Source organism: Anomaloglossus baeobatrachus, chromosome 2, assembly GCF_048569485.1.
Source record: "Anomaloglossus baeobatrachus isolate aAnoBae1 chromosome 2, aAnoBae1.hap1, whole genome shotgun sequence".
Classification (NCBI taxonomy): Eukaryota; Metazoa; Chordata; class Amphibia; order Anura; family Aromobatidae; genus Anomaloglossus; species Anomaloglossus baeobatrachus.
In genome coordinates, this window is record NC_134354.1 from 745,177,763 (window position 1) to 745,200,478 (window position 22,716).

The window sequence follows — 22,716 nt, forward strand, 5'->3', positions numbered from 1 at the left end:
ACTAGTAACGAGTACAGAGCTCCTGAGCATGGTAGTGCCCGCTCATCACTAGTTACGAGTAATGAGCACCCGAGCATGGTAGTGCCCGCTCATCCCTAGTTACGAGTACAGAGCTCCTGAACATGGTAGTGCCTGCTCATCACTAGTTACGGGTACTGAGCACCTGAGCATGGTAGTGCCCGCTCATCACTAGTTACGAGTACTGAGCACCTGAGCATGGTAGTGCCCACTCATCACTAGTTACGAGTATTGAGCACCTGAGCATGGTAGTGTCCGCTCATCACTAGTTACGAGTACTGAGCACCTGAGCATGGTAGTGCCCGCTCATCACTAGTTACGAGTACTGAGCACCTGAGCATGGTAGTGCTCGCTCATCACTAGTTACGAGTACAGAGCACCTGAGCATGGTAGTGCTCACTCATCACTAGTTACGAGTACAAAGCACCTGAGCATGGTAGTGCCCGCTCATCACTAGTTACCAGTACTGAGCACCTGAGCATGGTAGTGCCCGCTCATCACTAGTTACGAGTACCGAGCACCTGAGCATGGTAGTGCCCGCTCATCACTAGTTACGAGTACTGAGCACCTGAGCATGGTAGTGCCCGCTCATCACTAGTTACGAGTACTGAGCACCTGAGCATGGTAGTGCTCGCTCATCACTAGTTACGAGTACAGGGCACCTGAGCATGGTAGTGTCCGCTCATCACTAGTTACGAGTATTGAGCACCTGAGCATGGTAGTGCCCGCTCATCACTAGTTACGAGTATTGAGCACCTGAGCATGGTAGTGCCCGCTCATCACTAGTTATTATATATAGTAAGGGACTCTCTTATTATTATATTTATTAATTTTTATATATATATATATATATTACTGAGCAGGTGAATATAAGGTGTATTATGGGCACATTCAGAGTAAGCTTTTTTTTTTTTTTTTTTTTACTCTTTAACATTGTATATCTTTTTTTCGCACCTAATCACTATTTTTGTATTCTATGTTGATTTTCACCTTATGAAAACTACTTCTCTTTTTTTCCAACTCCGCTTGTATTGAGAGGATCCCTCTAGTGGTGCCCACATTTTCTCATATTTATTTATTACATATAGTTTTATTGTGGCCCTAGGGAGTCATTCAATATGACAGAATGGCCCTTGGATTAGAAAAGGTCGTGCTTCCCTAATTTATATGTATAGATAATCTTGGTCTGACTGTGAAAGAAATGTTCTCTTTCCATTCAGTGCTAAGGGGACCATGTAGAATATTTTGTGGGGTGGCGCCCTCAAATTATTTCCTATTGTTTTTTGTTTTTTTTTATGTATCATCAAGCACGTCTTCCCCAAGTAAGGGCCACAGGCATGACCAACTCCATGACATATAATGCAAGCCAAGGAGATGATAGTTTCATAGTTTTTAAGGTTCTTGGTAGTCATGAGTCCATAGAGTTCAACCTATTGCCTAACAAGTTGATCGAGAGGAAAGCAAAAACCCCATTGGGCGGACAGTAATAGCTTCATATTAGGGGAAAAATTCCTTCCCTACTCCACATATGGAAATCTTAAAGGGGTATTTCCATCTCCAAGATCCTATCCCAATATGTAGTAGGTGTAGGAATAATAATAATAATAACAATATTAGCAAAGACCTCCAATAATAATAATAATAATAAAAATAAAAAATAATAATATTAGCAAAGACCTCCAGGTATTTGCTAATATTATTATTATTACACATACTACAAATTGGGATAGGATCTTGGAGATGGGAAAACCTCTTTTAAGGCCCATTTAGCAAAACACTTGTTCATCAGTGGTCATATAGTTCGTACAGTAATGAAAATGCTCTTTGTCGGCGTCACATTGCCTCGTTTGAACAAGAGATTTTCTGCTAATATTTCTTCAGAAATAGGTACGTCTATGATGGCATATTACTGAGACTCATCCTTATACACAGGGAGTGTGTAAAAGTTTCTTCTGCTCTCAATGCCAGGGCCGGGATGATCTGAGACAAGACGCCGTGATGCAGCAGGTGTTCCAGATGTGTAACACGCTATTACAGAGGGATAGTGAGACGCGGAAGAGGAAGCTGTCCATCCGCAGATACAAGGTGAAGTACTAAAGACAATATTAAAAGGAGACATTTTATTTCAATAAGTGTAGTACTGTTCAGGGGTGGCTACAGCATTTATAACCAGTAATAGCCATAATTAATGGCATCTATAGTGCAGACCAAAAGTTTGGACACACCTTCTCATTCAAAGAGTTTTCTTTATTTTCATGACTCTGAAAATTGTAGATTCACATTGAAGGCATCAAAACTATGAATTAACACATGTGGAATGAAACACTTAACAAAAAAGTGTGAAACATCTGAAAATATGTCTTATATTCTAGGTTCTTCAAAGTAGCCACCTTTTGCTTTGATTACTGCTTTGCACACTCTTGGCATTCTCTTGATGAGCTTCAAGAGGTAGTCACCGGAAATGGTCTTCCAACAGTCTTGAAGGAGTTCCCAGAGATGCTAAGCACTTGTTGGCCCTTTTGCCTTCACTCTGCGGTCCAGCTCACCCCAAACCATCTCGATTGGGTTCAGGTCTGGTGACTGTGGAGGCCAGGTCATCTGGACAATGACCCCAAACACCCCTCCAAGCTTTGTAAGGGCTATTTGACTAAGAAGGAGAGTGATGGGGTGCTACGCCAGATTCAATACAAATCGACACCTTGCATACAGAAATGCTATGATATGAAACCCATGATTCCCCCCCAAAACATTGAATGCTGGTCTTGCATAGGGCACTCATTTAACTTTGATGCTCAAAGTGGCCACCGTCAGCTGCAATGCACATCTGGACTCTGCACAGCATACTGTATCTTGTGGCACGTTGTGCAATATGGTAGGTGACACGTTTGCACAAGCATCTGTGATACGTCATCGTAGGTCCTGCAATGTTGGTGGAGGGGTCGCATACACCTGCTGTTTGATGTGACCTCACAGAAAGAAGTCCAATGGGGTCAGGTCAGGTGAGCATGGAGGCCAGTCCACACAGCCACCATACCCAATGACTTGTAGGAAGGTCTCCATGAGGTATCGCTTCACGTCCGCTGCCTTGTGAGTTTTACATGTTCTAATCATAGCATTTCTGTGTGCAAGGTGTCAATTCGTATTGAATTAATGATGCCCTATAACTTTGTAATTCACTTTTTTCTCTATCTCGTTCCGTTTTTGAGATAAAAATGCTAACTCCGTTGTTTTCCTCCAGGTGGTGCTATAGGTGGTTTCATTGCATAGCGCATGGCTACTTTACTATACCTAGACACCACTTCTATGCCTATAGCTGCCGCCGTTCTCAAGTTAATGGCGGTGGACAGGATGTGGGTGGACACACTGTATAGCGCCATCTTATTTTGCAGCGCTTGTAAGCACTGTCCCCCATTGGTGGCTCACAATCAAAATTCCCTATCAGTATGTCTTTGGAGAGTGTGAGGAAACTGGAGAACCTGGAAGAAACCCATGCAAACACGAGGAGAATATACAGACTCCTTGAGCTTTATTGTCAAGCCGAAACTGAATAAACATATAGCTGGGATGATTTTGGAAAACCTGCAATCACAAGGGGTTGGACCCGATGGCCCTTGATGTCTCTACTATTCCATGATTCCTTTTTACAAGTTCCCCATATATTGTCAGTGGACGGACTTGGTTTTCTGAAAGTCATGGCGATATTAGTAGCCATGACTTCTATTGGGTTGCTGGCTAACCTATGGAATATACGTTGTCCGGACTGAATATAGCATCACTTGGATCTCCATCCTCTTGGTGTGCTGCTGTGGTGTCCCGGACTCCTCTTTTCCTTCAACCGGGTGCATAACGGTAAAAATCTTACAAGCCTCTGGTTACCCCTGGAGCAGGGGGCACTTTAGATTTAGCTTATATTGTTAAATCATATCTATCACTTTTCCCTTGTCAGGTGGTCCCGTTATCTCAGAGGAGCGGTGTACTGGAATGGTGCTCCGGTACAGTCCCTATTGGTGAATATTTGGTGAATGCAGACGACGGTGCACACAAACGTTACCGGCCGGGTGATTACAGCAGTCTGCAGTGCCAGAGGAAAATGATGGTTAGTTCAGAACAATTTTCTATATATTCTATAAATAAATTTTTTTTCTTAGATGAGAAAAATATACTAGCTAAAATGATGTTCTCTGAGGCTGGAACTCTGACGTCTGAGGTTTCCTGACTTTGTAAGGAGCTCTGAGTAGATAAAGGAAAGGAACCAGCTTCCAGGAAAATGTTCCAATAAAATCCACTCCTTTAAGAAATTCTTAAAATGATACAAAATAATAAATTTCGCATGAAAAAAGACAGGAATCACAACCAACATGAACACCAGACGTGTTTCGATCAGTGGCGCTCTGAGTGACATCATCCTCTAATTTACATCTTCATAACATATTCCCTGAAAATAAGCCGTAGTAGGATTTTTTGGGGGCTTTTTTGAGTATACTTAACCCCTTCAGCCTCAGAGCCTTTTCCATTTTTGCGTTTTTGTTTTTTTACTCCCCTTCTTCCAAGAGCTGTAACTTGTTTATTTTTCCATCAATCTTGCCATATAAAGGCTTGTTTCTTTATCGTTCCTATGGGAGACCCAGACATTGGGTGTATAGCTTCTGCCTCCGGAGGACACACAAAGTACTACACTAAAAAGTGTAGCTCCTCCCTCTGAGCATATACACCCCCTGGAGAACTAGATCTAGCCAGTTCATTGCTTTGTCTTCAGGAGGCATACATCTGATTTTTCATATTTGGAAAGATTTTGAAGAAAAGCGGGTCCAAGTCTGGACCCCCGGCATGTCCCTTCTCACCCCACTGTGTCGGCGGTGTTGTTAAGGTTGATTCCAAGGCTGGAGCCTTACATGCCGCGCTCCTTCACCATCCCTCGGGCTCTGGCTTGAAGCGGGAGCCAGCACGGTTCTCCATGCTTTGCAGGAGACCGGTCTCCATCCGCAGCCCTTCAGGATCCTGCTGGACGGAGCACTCATCCCCAGGGACCTGGAACCCTGCGTCTCAGCAAGCTAAGTACCTGAGACGTTTATGTTCTGGGGGTCCCTGTACTTTATTATGTGGTGAGAGTGTGCTGAGTGTTTTTTGTGACATTTCGGGCGGGTTCTCTGGCTGTCGCCTGAGAACCGCGCCGATGGTGCCTGCGCGCCGGCCGCACCGCTCAAATTTAGGCCCCGGCTTCGCCGGAGGCCTACTTTCGGTTTCACTGCCCTCGCATGTCATTCATGCAGAGGGACAGTGTGGCTCCGCCCAGCGGCCGTTCTGCACAGGGGAGAGACACACCTCACTGAGTACATGTCTCCTCCCCTGTAAGTCTCTGGCCCTCCAGATCCCGCTCTCAGGGTTGGCCCCGCCCCCTCTCCTCGCTCCGGCGCCATTTTATCAGCGTTTTCTCTGCAATCAGCACTGCAGCATCCCTGCTGAAGTGCTTGGGGGTCCGGGCTTTGGGATCTGGAGGGCACACAACACCGCTCCAGCGGTCTGGTAAGCCACAACCTCTGGTTGTGGGCCTCTGTATATACTCTCTGGGGGTCACTCTGGCAAGAGCCCCCACTTCAGCAGCATGTCTCACACGAGGAGCAAGGCTCCAAAGCTATATTCAGTATGCACTGCATGTAAGCTCGTGCTGCCTGAACCGAGCACATATCCACATTGTGATGCCTGCTCTAACCTGACAATGCCTCAGCCTGGAATCGCCCCCCCAGTGGTCTCTCCGGCTGCTCCGGCTCCTGTGGCTGAACCTCCGGCTTGGGTAGAATCCTTCTTTTTAGGTCAATCTCCCAGTCTTTTGCCGACTCCATGGGACAGCTGTCCTGGACTTTGCTGAACATGCATCAGCCCCCTTCACAGGGTGCCTCTGCTGCTAGGGCTCTCTCAGCGGAGCTCACAGAGGATTCATCATCTGGTCCCAGACCCCGTCCTCCTAAAAGGAGACGCAGGGCTCCATCTCCTTCCTCGTCCCGCGGCTCTGTTTCAGAAGCTGACTCGCCGGACGAGGAGGATGCCTTTACTGGGGGCTCGGAGGCTACCTCCATGTGCCCCATTGATCTGTCCGAAAGTGACTCAGATGTTAGTGATTTGATTGCGTCCATTAATTCTGTACTGGACCTCAATCCGCCAGTATCAGAGGAGCAACCCTCTCTGGCAGAGAAGCACCAGTTTACCTTGCCTAAGAGGACAAGGAGTGTGTTCTTTAACCACTCCAGTTTTCAGGCCACTTTGACCAAGCCTAGGGCCTGTCCTGACAAACGCTTCCCAAAGCGTGGTTCTGATGACCGTTTTCCCTTTCCACCTGAGGTGGTCAAGGAGTGGGCTCATTCACCAAAGGTAGACCCCCCGGTGTCTAGACTCTCAGCCCGGACCGTTGTGTCGGTGGCTGATGGCACCTCTCTTAAGGATTCCACTGACCGCCAGGTCGACCTTCTGGCCAAATCTGTATATGAGGCGGCAGGGGCCTCGTTCTCCCCATCTTTTGCAGCAGTGTGGACTCTCAAAGACATCTCTGCTTCTCTAGAGGAGATGCATTCCCTCACCAGGGAATCTATGCCCGAAATGGTTGCCTTAACTTCCCAAGCTTCAGCTTTTTCATCCTATGCCATGTCTGCCATGCTGGAGGCTTCTCACCGCACTGCGGTGGCTTTGGCTAATTCCCTCGCTATCCGCAGGATCTTGTGGCTTCGAGAGTGGAAGGCAGATGCTTCTTCAAAGAAGTACCTTGCTGGGCTCCCTTTTGCTGGGTCCAGGCTATTCGGTGAAAAACTGGATGAAATTATTAAGGAAGCTACTGGCGGGAAGAGTACTTCCATGCCACAAACTAAAACCAGGAAACCTGTCCAGGGTAGGAACCAGTCGAGGTTTCGTTCCTTTCATTCCTCCAACTGGTCATCCTCTAAGCCCTCGGCCTCGTCCACTAACTCAGCCAAGGACCAAAAATCCAACTGGCGCACAAAGGCGCGTCCACAGAAGACCGCAGGAGCTGCTGCCACTAAGGCAGCCTCCTCTTGACTATCTGGCCGCGCCAGCAACGTCCTTAGTCGGTGGCAGGCTCTCCCACTTTGGCGACGTGTGGTTTCAACACGTCTCCGATCAGTGGGTGCGGGATATCATCTCCCACGGCTACAGGATAGAATTCTCTTCCAGCCCGCCAAACAGATTTTTTCTGTCAACTCCCCCCTGCTCCAAGGCCGCCGCCTTCTCTCAGGCCGTGGCATCCTTGCAGGCCAACGGAGTAATTGTACCGGTTCCCGCCCGGGAATGGTTCAGAGGTTTCTACTCAAATCTCTTCCTAGTCCCCAAAAAGGACGGTTCCTTCCGGCCCATCCTGGATCTCAAGCTTCTCAACAAGCATGTTCAGGTGCGGCATTTTCGCATGGAGTCTCTGCGATCAGTCATTGCCTCAATGACCCAAGGAGATTTCCTGGAATCCATCGACATCAGAGATGCCTATCTGCATGTGCCAATTGCAGTTTCACACCAGCGTTGGCTACGTTTTGCAATCGGAGAGGAACATTTCCAATTGGTGGCTCTCCCCTTCGTTTTAGCCACGGCCCCTCGAGTATTCACCAAGGTCATGGCAGCAGTGGTTGTGGTTCTGCACCTCCAGGGGTTGGCAGTGATTCCTTACCTGGACGACCTTCTAGTGAAGGCTTCATCCAGCGCAGACTGTCAGCGGAGTGTCTCGCTCACTCTCGCCACTCTAGCCCAATTCGGGTGGCTTGTCAATCTGCCCAAATCCACTCTGACTCAGACCCAGAGGCTCACGTACCTAGGGATGCAGTTCGAGACTCTGCCGGCACTTGTGAAGCTGCCCTTAGTCAAACAGCAGTCCCTCCATCTGGCGGTGCGCTCTCTGCTGAGGCCCCGCCGTCATTCCATCAGGCACCTAATGCAGGTGCTGGGTCAGATGGTGGCGTCAATGGAGGCTGTTCCCTTTGCCCAGTTCCATCTGCGTCCTCTGCAGCTGGACCTTCTCCGCTGTTGGGACAAGCGGACTTCCTCCTTGCACAGGCTAGTGGCTCTGTCGCCACAGACCAGGAGCTCTCTTCAGTGGTGGCTTCGGCCCCTCTCTCTGTCTCAGGGGCGCTCCTTCCTGGCCCCATCCTGGGTGATCCTCACCACGGATGCCAGTCTATCCGGCTGGGGAGCGGTATGTCTCCACCACCGAGCGCAGGGCACTTGGACTCCGTCCGAGTCAGCCCTCTCGATCAATGTGCTGGAAACCAGAGCTGTGCTTCTAGCTCTCCTAGCCTTTCACCACCTGTTGGCGGGCAAGCACATCCGAGTCCAGTCAGACAACGCGACAGCGGTTGCCTACATCAATCACCAAGGCGGGACACGCAGCCGCCTGGCAATGATGGAGGTTCAACGCATCCTTCAATGGACGGAGGACTCCAAGTCCACCATATCCGCAGTCCACATCCCAGGCATGGAAAACTGGGAAGCAGATTATCTCAGCCGTCAAACCGTGGACAGTGGCGAGTGGTCCCTGCATCCGGCAGTGTTTCAGTCAATCTGCCGTAAGTGGGGCACTCCGGAAGTGGACCTAATGGCATCCCGTCACAACAACAAGGTTCCGGTTTACGTGGCTCGCTCCCACGATCCTCAGGCCTTTGCAACGGACGCTCTGGTTCAAGATTGGTCCCAGTTTCCTCTGTCCTACGTGTTTCCCCCTCTAGCTCTCTTGCCCAGAGTTCTGCGCAAGATCAGAATGGAGGGCCGTCGGGTCATCCTCATTGCTCCGGACTGGCCCGGGCGAGCTTGGTACCCCAACCTGCTCCATCTGTCCGTAGAGGTGCCGTGGCATCTTCCGGACCGTCCAGACCTTCTCTCACAAGGTCCGTTTTTCCGCCAGAATTCTGCGGCTCTCAGATTGACGCGTGGCTCTTGAGTCCTGGATCTTGACGACTTCTGGTATTCCTCCTGAAGTCATCTCCACTATGACTCGGGCTCGGAAGTCTTCCTCGGCCAAAATCTATCGCAGGACTTGGAGAATTTTCCTGTCCTGGTGTCGCTCTTCCGGCCATGCTCCTTGGCCTTTTTCCTTGCCGACCCTTCTGTCCTTTCTACAGTCCGGTCTGCAGTAAGGACTATCCCTCATTTCCCTCAAGGGACAAGTCTCGGCTCTGTCAGTGCTGTTCCAGCGGCGTATCGCCCGGCTGGCTCAGGTCCGCACCTTCATGCAGGGCGCGTCTCACATCAGTCCACCTTACCGGCGGCCCTTGGATCCCTGGGACCTCAATTTGGTCCTCACGGCCTTGCAGAAACCCCCCTTTGAGCCTCTTAGGGAGGTTTCTTTGTTTCGTCTTTCACAGAAAGTGGTCTTTCTAGTGGCCATAACTTCCCTCAGGAGAGTCTCTGATTTGGCTGCGCTCTCTTCGGAGTCACCTTTTTTGATTTTTCATCAAGACAAGGTGGTTCTCCGTCCGACTCCGGACTTTCTCCCTAAGGTGGTTTCTCCTTTCCACCTTAACCAGGACATTTCCCTGCCTTCCTTTTTTCCGGCTCCTGTTCATCGCTTTGAAAAAGCGTTGCATACTCTGGATCTGGTGCGTGCGCTCCGGATCTATGTGTCTCGCACCGCTGTTCTTAGGCGGTGCACCTCTCTTTTTGTGCTAACCACAGGTCGGCGTAAGGGCCTCTCGGCTTCTAAGCCAACCTTAGCTCGTTGGATTAGGTCGGCCATTTCCGATGCCTACCAGTGTACTCAGGTGCCTCCCCCGCCGGGGATCAAGGCACACTCGACCAGAGCTGTCGGTGCCTCTTGAGCTTTCAGGCACCAGGCTACGGCTCAGCAAGTCTGTCAGGCTGCCACTTGGACTAGCCTGCATACCTTTTCAAAGCACTACCAAGTGCATGCTCATGCTTCGGCAGATGCGAGCTTGGGCAGACGCATCCTTCAGGCGGCTGTCGCCCATTTGTGAAGTTAGGCTCTGCCTACTTCTCAGTTTTTCTGTTTATTCCCACCCATGGACTGCTTTGAGACGTCCCAATGTCTGGGTCTCCCATAGGAACGATAAAGAAAAAGAGAATTTTGTTTACTCACCGTAAATTCTTTTTCTTATAGTTCCGTATTGGGAGACCCAGCACCCTCCCTGTTGCCTGTTGGCAGTTTCTTGTTCCGCGTGTTATCACCGGCTGTTGTCGTGGACAGAGTCTCCGGTTGTTCCGGTTCTTGCTCTGTCTTTACTTGTGGGTGGCTATTCTCCTTCAGCTTTTGCACTAAACTGGCTAGATCTAGTTCTCCAGGGGGTGTATATGCTCAGAGGGAGGAGCTACACTTTTTAGTGTAGTACTTTGTGTGTCCTCCGGAGGCAGAAGCTATACACCCAATGTCTGGGTCTCCCAATACGGAACTATAAGAAAAAGAATTTACGGTAAGTAAACAAAATTCTCTTTTTTTTGCGGGACGAGTTGTACTTTTAAATGAAACCATAAGTTTTACCATATGGTGTACTGGAAAATGGAAAAAAAAATTCCAAATGTGGAAAAACTGCAAAAAAAGTGTGATGGCACAATAGTTTTTGGGATGTTTTATTCACCATGGTCATTATATGGTAAAACTGATGTAGTGGGTATGATGCCTGAGGTCGGTGCGAGTTTGTAGACACCAAACATGTATAGGTTTACTTGTATCTATGGGGTTAAAAAAAATCACAAGCTTGTCCAATAAAAGTGGCGTACGTTTTGTGCCATTTTCCGAAACCCGTAGCGTTCTCATTTTTCGGGATCTATTTCTCAGTAACGGCTTATTTTTTGCGTCTCGCGCTAATGTTTCTAATGGTACCATTTTTGCGCAGATGCTATGTTTTGATCGCCTGTTATTGCATTTTGCGTAAAACTTGCGGCGACCAAAAAACGTAATTTTGGTGTTTGGAATTTTTTTGCCACTACGCCGTTTACCAATCAGATTAATTGATTTTATATTTTGATAGATCGGGCATTTCTGAACTCGGCGATACCAAATATGTGTATATTTTATTTTTTTTTAACCCTTTAATTTTCAATGGGGTGAAAGGGAGGTGATTTGAACTTTTAGGGTTTTTTTTATTTGTTCATTTTTTAAAACTTTTTTTTTACTTTTTTTTTTTATTTTACTATTCCCCCTAGGGGGCTATAGCGATCAGCAATCCGATCGCTCTGCACTATCTGCTGATCACAGCTATACAGCTGTAAACAGCAGATATAGTCACTTCCTGCTTCACTGGCCTCCGGGCCGAGTGAAAATGAAAAGTGATTCGTCATAGCTGCAGGCGTCATCACATGACCCTGTGCTACCATGGCAACCACCGAAAGTCACATGATCACTCACGTGACTTCCAGTGGGGGCGGCGGTAAGTGAAAATCATGACCGCGCGTATATACATCTCGCTGCCAAAGTCTGGGGTTAATGTTACGGGTGGAATGCGATTCCACTCATAACAAGCAGGCACACATGTCAGCTGTTGAAAACAGCTGATATGTGCGCGGATCACTGCAACCTGCCCGCAGCAGGGGGCGGGGCTTAACATGACACGCTCCATGACGGATAGATCTGTCCATGGTCGTGAAGGGGTTAAAATATAAGCCCTACTCCAAAAGTAATCTCTACTTACAGTTCCATAAAGAAGTGTCCATGCAGCTAAAAAAAAAAATAAAGAATACAGCAGGACTCTTCATTAAAGAAAGCAAACAGCCCCAATAGAAAGTAGACCCCCCCCAAAAAAAATTCCAGACCCTCAACAATTATAGCTGGCAAGTGCAATGGTGAATGGGCTCTCCCACAGAGATCTGCGTCGCTGTCAGGTCCCTCACCTTTCCAGATGCATTGTACTGAATCTCTCACATACAGATCAGGTACCAGTATCACTCAGGGAGAGTGATACTGCTTCCAGTCACCAGGGGGAGCCAACTGCTGTAAAACGCAGGGGAACCTGACAGCGCCGCGGATTTGTATGTGAGAGCCCATTCACTTGCCAACTATAATTGTTTGGGGTCTGGTAAGTGTGATTCCTTCAGGAGGGTGTCTGCTTTCTTTTTGGGGTAAACTTAGCAATATATAGCAAATAATACATTTAGGCAGGTAGTTTTAAACCTTTGTAAATTTGGTACATACCCACCACTATTGGACTGGTTCTGCACCATGAGAATAGCAGATCAGATAAGAAAATGTGCATCCCAGCCAGTAATAGGAGGAACACAAAATGTTGATGATCCAGAATGTGATGATTATATTTGATAAATGTTAATTTTTTTGTTCAAGAATAAATGTGGATTGTTGTTCATGGAGAAATATAAGACATCCCCTGAAAATAAGCCCTAGCGCATCTTTCAGAGCAAAATATCATATGTGACCCTGTCTTATTTTCGGAGAAACATGATATCTATGAGATATATCAAACTGTGAGGCTGCACTACTGAAAGTCTGTGATAAACTTGCCATCTGATTGGCTAGGTGCAGCGGTACTGACGCTCTTTGCTGGGCGAAAACCTAATTCACATCAATATCCTAAATGTGCACACGTAATAACCCATTGTTCAAGCCTATAAAGCTGTAGATATTGATGAGCGAGGAAATGTGCAATCCACATAAAGTCTCTATTCAGGACAGAAAAACAGAAGGGCCTCAGGTTTTATTTCTGTAACTTTAAAGAAGCCCTCCCATGAAGATGTTAAATAAATCTGTGCATATGTGTATGTGATGTAGCGTGTGTTAATATACTCACCTAATGTCACCTTCTTCGGGATCCAGAGCTGTTCTGCCCCTTTTCTCAGTGATCTTACCGCTCCTCAGACTAGCCGGATCACTCTATATTCTAATCGTGAGCCGGAAGTCCCTTTTACAATGTAAACCTTTAGAGTCTCAGAGTTTGACGAGGGTGACCTCACTGAGAAGAGGAGCAGAACAGCACCGGGTCCTGGAGAACGCAGCGGTAGGTGAGTATATTAGCACACCAATACTACACTATCTGCACAGATTAAGTACAAAAAAACATGGGAGGGCTTCTTTAATGCATTGTCCTTTTTTATATTTAATATACACTTAAAGGAAATCTGTCTTCATATTTTTGCTATGTAAGCTGAAGACAGCATGCTGCAAGGGTTAAAACATAGAATTCAGGGATGCCTGTCTTGTACAGTTCTGATCTGTTGTTTATTTGCTATGTTTGTTTAAACAGCAGGATGCTTATCATTGCACTGACTATGCTCAAGGCAGTCCAGCACACCCCCTCCTCTGGTTGACACCTCACTATCTTTGTACAATCTCTATAGAGCACCTGATGTGGGCGGGGGCAGCTTTCCCAGATCTGCTACATGGATAAATCTAAAAATTCTGATAGTGTCAGAACGGCTTCACCCAGTAATCTAAGTGATACATCCTTGGATTCAGGATCTCTTTGCCTACATCATGCTACTCTCAGATGAGGTAGCAAAAACCTGCTGACAAATTCCCATTAAGGGCCATTCATACATTTCTTCATGTTGTTGTAAAATTTAGTAACAGTTTAAATAAAAAATACAATAAAAAAAAAATATATATATATATTTTAATTTATAATATATTTATAATTATAATATATATAATTTTTTCTTTGGCAGGAGGTACAGAGAGCACGATTTGAAGATAAGTATCAGGTATTTCTTGACATCACAGAGCATTTTCGACCCGTCTTCCGATATTTCTGTATGGAGAAGTTTCTAGATCCTGCTGTTTGGTTTGAGAAGCGCTTGGCTTACACGCGAAGTGTAGCTACATCTTCCATAGGTAAGACGTGTTCATTACAGTGGGGGGGGTATTAAGGGCCGTTCTACCGTCATGTCATATGATTCCTGGCCTATTACGTGCAATAGATATACATTGTTTTTTTTTTTATTTTAGTTGGCTACATTGTTGGACTTGGAGACAGACATGTGCAGAACATCCTCATAGATGAGGAGACAGCCGAGCTTGTCCACATTGATTTGGGTAAGTAATTTTCCATCTTTATTTGGCTTTCCTATGTGTACAATTCATGGCTGTATTCTCACCTTATACTTATGTATGTAGCGGTATTAGAACGACAACCCCCGTGCACATACTCTGATGTCTCGGTGTGAGACCCTCGTGTACAAGCCGGAAGGGGCATGGGAATGGTTACTTCCAATGAATCCAAGAAATCTCTTCCATTGTTGAAAAATTGAGTTTTTTGCCTTGTGAGGAGCATCCAATTTAGAGCAATGGAAAAAAATAATTATGTTTTCTTCTTAATGTTAATTTTTATTGTACATATTCTTTTATTTGGACTTTAAGGCTGCGTGCCCACGATCAGGGTTCACAGCGTTTTAGACGCAGTGTGATTTCACTGCGTCTAAAACGCTGTGTTGTACAGTACAAGTGTGAGGGTAGGCATGCTGGGCTGTAGGCCGTTTGTCCTTTTATAATAAGATTATCTGTGTATGTAAATAATCAAAGCATGGATGTCATTGCGTAATTATCTGTGTGTCTATATGACAATCGCATAGACGCCATAATATGATTCTAAGATGTGTGATCAGGAATGTGTTCACTAGATTATCAAGCTAAAATGAATAATGAACAAAGAGGTATTAAGAATATACTGAGAGAATCTGTAATCAGTTAGTTCTCACCATGTGAGATATGGGATGTGAGATGTGGGAGGTTGACTCCTCGTTCTTGACAACTCGTTCTTGCTCAGCAATGTGTTAACAAAGAAGTATTCAGTAGCTGGTTCAAGCTGGTATTAGAAAGCCAGAAACAGGCTACTATATGGACATTGCTGGTTATCTTTGACCAATCAGGGACAATGTTGAACTGAATAACTGTGTGTATTTTATAATATACGGATCAGAAGACCATTGAGCTTCTCCCTAATAGAGACACGTCTCTGTGTTGTTATTGTTCCTCATACATACATCTGCGCAGATCGATTTGAACTCCGTCTCTGTGACCCTGAAAAACCCAATTTGCGGTTTTCCCTAAATTCCCAACCTTGACACAAGCACAGTGGATATATTTATAGAAATCCTGTGCCCACTGTGCTTGTTTTTCCCACAGCGTAACTTGACATGCAGTGTGGCTTCCTGAGCGGTAACATGTCCATTTATTGCTGTGGAGACGCTAGTGTTCTCCAAGGTAGACCAGAGAGAAAGTTTGCAGTGGTACGAACCCTGATCGTGGGCACGAGCTGCTGTGGTTTCTTGAGGAAAGCACTCGCGGCTCCACAGGAGAGGACATGCTTCTTCCAGGACACAGAATGTACGGATCGTGGGCACATACCCTCACCGGGTTGGCTGCTTTTTCTCCGAAGCTGAGCCAAAACCATGGGTTTTGCCTAGTCTTGCTTATATGAATGAAAATGATGTAATATTCGGCTCACCCACATGGACTGAAGTAGGAAAAAAAAGTTGACTTTTTTTAGTCACTTTTACAGTCAGATACCACCTGCAGTCTGACACTAAGAACAAAGAAATTCAGCTCTTCCCATGCAGGATACAGCAATCTACTGGCACTGGACTAATCCAGTTTAGTTTAGTGTCACATAGGAGGCAGACATAATTCTAGGTCTCCAGATCTGCATTTCATCGTATTAGTGGAGCTGTCACGGCGTGGACTAGGGGACCGTCCGGCGTGAGCCAAAACACACAACAACAGGGGTAAAACCACTAGAAACAAGGGGTACACTGCGGATACTTTCACAATGGAGGGCCCTGGGACTAGTGAAAGGGAATATAGACACCTCCTCCACTTACCTGCCGCTGCACCCTGTACTCCTAGCCAGTCCCTATACAGTTTCCTCACCTGTCGCCGAGCAGGAGCCTGAAGCCCTGAAAAGACCCTACAATAGTTCCTGGATAGTGAGTGGGCAGGTAGGAGATGCTAGCCCTAATGTTGCACCAGAACAACACACCAGGGAAAGAAGACAGACAGGGGGAAACACATCAACAGACTTCTGCAGCCACCACCGCAACTTCCACATAGAGTTTCAGCAGCTCTTTCAACCTTCTGGCCCATCATCCAAATGGCAAGGAGAATAACCGGCACCCTCTGCATAACCGGCACCCTCTGCAGGTAGCAGAGGGAATATAAAGGGACTGGGCGTGGTCCCAAAGTAGAAACACCTGAGATAGTAATTAGCTTACTTGCTGGCAAGGAATACCGACATTAACCGAACAACTGCCAAAGGAAAGGAAAACACGTTTAAGGCCTCTGTCACACGTTCGTGCCTAACGTACGTGTTTGGCAGTTTTTTCACGTATCTGAGACACGTACACATGTAGACCAATGTTTTCCTAATGTATTGGATACACGTAAGTATTTTTGAACGGAACGTGTGTCCGTTCCGTACTTACGTGTGTCCGTGAGTTTCTCACGCTGACATGTCCGTTTTGGTCCGGCATCACGGGTGTCACATGGCCCGCACCCGTACCACACGGATGTAGTGTGGATGCGGTCCCGTGTGACACGCGCCGGAGAAAACTCACGTCAGAGAAAAAAATAACAAATTTTTACTCACCTTCTCCAGCCCTCCTGTCTCTGCCGCTGCTGTCACTTGCTGCCGATGCCGCTCATTATGCTCATTTAATATTCACTTCACTGCGGCCGGAAGCAGCAGCAGCGGGGAGTGAGGAGGGCTGGAGACAGAAGATCAGCACCACGGACAGCAGCAAGGACCACGTGAGTATGCAAATTTCCGGTTCTCCGTGTGTTATCGCGGATAGCACACGGAGAGCACACAAGGCCCGCACGTACCGGAGACACATACTTACCTCACGCAAGGAAAATACGTGTCTGGTGGCACGTGCGTGATTTTCACGTGTGTGTGGCACAGGCCTAATATAGAGTCAAGAATGGAAATGACTCTCAAGTCCTGAATCTGTCACTAGTCTCATAATGCAGAGAGACAGCTGTGACATGAGCCTGCCAGATTCAGTAAACCTCCATTGCTCAAACACACCGGCCTTCAGCAAGGAGAAAACTGGGAGGCGCAAAATCAGTATAACCCACCCAAGCTAACGTGAGACAACCCCTTTAACAGGGAGATGTTTTACTCTTTTGTAGGTGTTGCCTTTGAACAAGGAAAAATCCTTCCAACTCCGGAGACGGTCCCTTTCCGATTAACACGGGACATTGCGGATGGCATGGGTATTACTGGAGTAGAGGGTGTCTTCAGAAGGTAACTCATACTCCTATGGTGTAAAATTGTTTCACTTTTCTTATCAGATAAGTATACACTCTTTGGGGTAAAATTTTATTAAATCTTGCATTTTATTAATTGAAATCCCTGTTGCGTGTGTGAACATGAGTCCAGCGGGCGGTCGCAGTCAGTGATTGACAGTCTTCTTTGTATGAGGGCAACATGGTGGCTGAGAAATCACTGCGCTGCGGAATATGATGGTACTATGTAAGTGAGTAAAATAAATAACGATAACTGTGCATGCCGACATAGCTGTCAATCACTGATTAGGACCGCCCCCTGGACTCCTACCTATAAACACCAAGGATTTCAATCACTATAATACAAGGTATACTGTAACTTTTACAATAAATCTATATATCATTCTGCTCAGCTTCTTCTTTATACCCGGCTGTCCACAGATCGGACTGCGTGAACAATGTGATAGGTTGCCTGTTAATGATACTTTTCCATGTGAACAAGATCATCTCTAGTGTTCCTTCAGGGGTTTTATACATTTATATTTACATTTGTGCTGAAAAATATATCAGACAACGACATCTAGTAATTGTATTCTAATCATCAGCTTCATGTTGATAGGATAACTTTTTATTTTTGGCCCTAATTTATCCATCTTAGATGCTGTGAAAAGACAATGGAAGTTATGAGAAGGTCTCAGGATGCTCTGCTCACCATTGTTGAGGTATGTCTGAGCGCATAGACCTTAGCTGTATCATCAGCCGTTGGTTCCTGCAGAATCAAAAAGGGTATGGGGAAAGCCTACCTTAAAGGGGTTGTCCATATTTTGGCACACAATTTTGTAGTCACTCTATGGGACATCAGGACATCAGGATTTTGCTGGTACAAGTATGCGATGTGCAAGCCTCTGGCCACATAGTGACTAGATGTTTGCGGCCCTGCCCAATACAAGTGGAGCACCCCATAGGGCCTTGGGAATACTCGTCACTGGACCGGTGAGGGTCAGGGGATGTCACGGGTGGCCCTGCCCGGTTTCGTGACCCTGAGGTGTTGGGATGATGGTGGGATGAAGGAGTTGAGGATGTTGGGAGTAGTTGTCTCGTGGCGCCACCTGTGATGTGTGGCCAGGGATTAGCCGCCGCTGCGGATGCTGTCCCCTGGGGCGGATGGTGTCGCAGCCGGGATGGTTCAGCTCCCCACAGGTAGAGCTAGGCCCCAGGGAGGATGATGGGGGTGGTAGTGACCGTTGGCGCCGGAGCAATGGGCGTCGACAATAAAGGCCAGACTCAGTGGTTGCGGTTCAAGGTCTTTTACTCACAGTCCAGTTGTCACCCTTGGAGTGCCGGTCTCTGCCGTGATGGGCCCCAGCCGATCCCAGATAATTCGCAGGTCACCGCTGGTGTTCCCACTGCGTGTCGTGGATGGAATGTGGAACGAGCTGCAGGTGTTTTCTGCACTCTCCGCAGACCCTGGAATCCCTTGTAGCTGTGTAGAACCCGGGGCTGAGCTATCTGCTCCAAGCCGCGGGTCTTGCAGTGCTCCAGAAGTGTGAGGAAGAAAATTTCTGGACCTCGGTCCTGACTGTGCTCCTTACCCAAAGCTGCGCCCGGGGTAAAACTACTCAAGTGTGAAGATGCTCCATCCTTTTCCCCAGGTGGTGCCTACCCCCCAAGTAATTGTCCTAGTGACCGGGAAAGTCCCATGCCTTGTGATGGCCACCCCCCAGCCTACCCTAGGACAATCCGGGATGAGTACTGCACCTTAAGTGAGATACAGTACCCTGTGGCGACTGAAGCCTCAGGTGCGCCACACAAGTGAGTTGAGCGAGTCAAGTCGGAATGTGGTTGGACATACATATATTGCATACTTGCAGTTACATGACCGTCCGGTCTCACTACCGACATCAGAGGATCCTGACAGTGCACTGTGGGGATTCACAAGTCTGCAGTTTCATAGAGTCACTGCAGACTTTTGTGCCAAAACCTGAATAACTCTTTTAATGTGATTTTTTTTTTTCTTCAATAAATGTGACCTTCTATGTAAAATAATGCATTTTTCCATCAGGTCTTGCTCTATGATCCCTTGTTTGATTGGACTATGAATCCTCTGAAAGCGCTCTACCTGCAGCAGGATGAAGCCGAGCTCAATGCCACATTGCCGGAGGATCCTGAGTGCAACAGGAACAGCAGGTAACGTATCATAGCGAGAAACATGATTTGGAGCAAGTATGTTTTGTATTCCAGCATCTAGATTCCACTGTTACATGTCACTGGTGATGCCAAACCATCCTCCGTTTTTTCAAGTCATTTCACTTTCCACTGATTGGATTCTTATATAAATAACCAGAATTAAATTTACAAGTAAATCTGTATATGAGACTTCTATTGGCCCAACACCAAGAATAGTACGGCACATCAATAAGTGATGGAATATACCATAACATTATATGACGGACATACCCCATCAAAACGTACATGGCGGCCATTCACTCCCGTCTCCTCGCCTTCAGTAGGAGGGAGTGTCATACTGCCGAGTGGTTTTTCCAGCAGCGTCCTTCCACTTCATCCATTGGACTATGCAGAATAATTACAGGCATTAGTGCGGTATAGGGGAGCAACTCCGAAATTAAATGTCTATGGCCAACCTAAAGACGATATCTGATTCAAAATCCTACATTTAAAGGGAACCTGTCAGGTCACCTGTGCCCTCCAACCCAGCAGCATTGATCCCTGTATACTCAAATTCCTGCCCCCTAACTAGCCTTGTATAATGGCTCATTTTGGTTTCATCAGTGCACCTCAAAAGCCAGGTGTACGCTTCCAGGCTTCATTTGGCACACTGCGCATGGCTGGACCTCCAGTAGACCTGTACGTACCGAATATGGAACGTCTGCCCTGTGGGGTTTTTGCCTTCCTCTGGATAAACATGTTAGCCTACAGGTTGAATTTGATGGACTTAAAGAAGTCATCCACTACTTTAACATTTATAGCCCACCCTTAGGATAGGTCATCAATGCCTGATCGTCCGGGGTCCAACACCCCGTACTCCGCCGATGAGCTGTTCTCCCTGCAGCAGGCAGCCAGAAACACTCAGTTCCGGAGCTGCACCATCAACTGATAACGGCCGGGTACTGCACATCTGCCTCCTTCTGTTCAAATCAGTAGGAGCCAGATGTACAGTACCCGACTGCGACCGCTGTCAGACGATAGGGCAGTTGTGGAACTGAGCGTTTCCGGCTGTTTGGTGGTGGCACCGAGAACAGTTGATCAGCGGGGTTGCTGGGTGTTGGACCCCGGCCAATCAGATGTTGATGACCTATCCTAAGGCTATGTGTCCACGGTAGAATGTACCTGCGGATTTTTCTGCATGAAAATCCGCGACTTTCGCGGCAAATCCGCACCTTATTTTTGCCGCGGATTTACCGCGGAATTGCCGCGGATTTTGATGCGGATTTTTTTTTTTTTCCCCCATTCTATACCCAAAATCCGCAACAATAATTGACATGCTGCAGATTTTTCCGGATCAAAAGTCGCGGCAAATCCGCCGCGGAAAAATCCACAGCATGGACACAGCATTTCCAAAATGCCATTGAAATGGCTTGGAAGTGCCGCTGCTGCAGATTTTCGGAAAATCCGCGGCAAAATTTGCGCAAAATCCGCAGCGTGGGCACATAGCCTTAGGGGTACTTTGCACACTACGACATCGCAGCTGCGATGTTGGTGGGGTCAAATTGAAAGTGATGCACATCCGGCGTCGCTGTCGACATCGTAGTGTGTAAATTGTTTTGGATACGATTAACGAGCGCAAAAGCGGCGAAATCGTATCATCGGTGTAGCGTCGGTCATTTCCATAATTTCGGAAGGACCGATGTTACAATGTTGTTCCTCGTTCCCCTGCGGCAGCACACATCGCTGTGTGTGAAGCTGCAGGAGCGAGGAACATCTCCTACCTGCGTCCTGTGGCTCACGCCGGCTATGCAGAAGGAAGGAGGTGGGCGGGATGTTTACGTCCCGCTCATCTCCGCCCCTCCGCTTCTTTTGTCCGCCTGCCATGTGACGTCGCTGTGACACCGCACGACCCACCCCCTTAGGAAGGAGGCGGGTCGCCGGCTAGAGCGACGTCGCAGGGCAGGTAAGTCCGTGTGAAGCTGCCGTAGTGATAATGTTTGCTACGGCAGCTAACACAAGAGATAGCAGCTGCGACGGGGGCCGGGTCTATCGCGCTCGGCATCGCTACCATCGGCTTGCGATGTCGAAGTGTGCAAAGTACCCCTAAGGACATACAATTACATCAATGTAAAAGAAGTGAATAACCTCTTTAAGCCTACCTTCAACTTTAACAACTATGACACTGTTATTGCGCGCTGCACGGGATGTCTGCTGTTCAGCCTTTAATAATTCATCACTTCCATGTCTGTATAACCTCTTCTTTTTTTGCTTCTTTCCAAGCAACGACACTCAGAGCTTTAATAAAGTGGCAGAACGCGTCTTATTGCGCCTCCAAGAGAAGCTGAAGGGAGTAGAAGAGGGGACTGTGCTCAATGCAGAAGGTCAAGTAAATCTCCTCATCCAGCAGGCTATGGATCCTAAAAATCTCAGCAAGCTATTCCCCGGCTGGAAAGCCTGGATGTAATGTGTGGACCAGTTATATCTTGGATACATTTGTTAACGAGTTGACACTGTAAGAATGCGTGACTCTATATACAGCAGGAATTTTACATTTCTTGGACAATCTTGGCCAATGGCTGTGTGGGATTAACCTGCAATACCACAAACAGCCTGTAGACAACAGTGGTGCTGTTCTAGTAAAAAGTGGACCCTTATGACCTGTTGTGTATATTGCCAGTGGTCAGGAATATATAAGTATTCCACCTGTACAGTTTCCATGATAAAGTTATATCCACCCCACCCCCTTGTGTAGACATTAGACATTGTACAATAATTGAGTAGAATGGATTCTGATAAGGTTTTGAGTACGTCTCCTCCTTATTATGTAGATAATTAGTTTTAATTGGAGGCAATGATTCATTTTGTCCCTTTCACTGTAAATTCCAGGGAAGAGTTAATGACACCTATTCATGTATGTTGAGAAGGTATGTACTTTTAAGAGCACCATACAAATTTTGCTAAAGGCAACATCATGCCTATCCTATTAGTTAAGGGTAGTGCAGATCTGTATAGACGGTCGCACTATACATATATAGCATAGCAACATATAGTGCGTGAGGTTAATAGGTTAGTGTGCCGACAGTTAGTTGCCATCTGTACAGATTGATGGCGCCTCGGTGTTGGGTGTGGGGACTTGCTAAGGTTAAGATTTGATAACACATGTTCCTGTCCCTGTGCCCCCCACAGTATAGGGCACCTACATAAAAATATATTTTTATAATTAAAGAGCATGTCCACTAAAATAACCCAGTAAGTCACCTGTAAATAGAAGTCCATGAGTTTTACTTCTTTGAAGTTGTTAAAAAAAAATTCTTAGTTTATCGGTAAAGTTCGGTTAAAACTAATATGGAACAAGGGCTATC

At 46.9% G+C, this 22,716-nt stretch overlaps 1 protein-coding gene across 2 annotated transcripts in view; it reads left to right on the plus strand.

Annotated features, from left to right (window-relative positions):
• Nucleotides 1-21,820, plus strand: part of ATM (ATM serine/threonine kinase) — a 262,350-nt gene extending 240,530 nt beyond the window's left edge. The window contains exons 56-63 of one of the 2 annotated variants that reach the window (XM_075337438.1): nucleotides 1,987-2,103; nucleotides 3,965-4,114; nucleotides 13,633-13,798; nucleotides 13,913-13,999; nucleotides 17,093-17,207; nucleotides 17,847-17,910; nucleotides 19,251-19,375; nucleotides 21,635-21,820. In XM_075337438.1, the coding sequence (XP_075193553.1) occupies nucleotides 1,987-2,103; nucleotides 3,965-4,114; nucleotides 13,633-13,798; nucleotides 13,913-13,999; nucleotides 17,093-17,207; nucleotides 17,847-17,910; nucleotides 19,251-19,375; nucleotides 21,635-21,818 (1,008 nt within the window). In that variant the 3' untranslated portion in view covers nucleotides 21,819-21,820. The remainder of the gene's footprint in view (nucleotides 1-1,986; nucleotides 2,104-3,964; nucleotides 4,115-13,632; nucleotides 13,799-13,912; nucleotides 14,000-17,092; nucleotides 17,208-17,846; nucleotides 17,911-19,250; nucleotides 19,376-21,634) is intronic. The other variant, XM_075337439.1, reaches the window with a different exon arrangement.
• The last annotated feature ends 896 nt before the right edge of the window (nucleotides 21,821-22,716 follow it).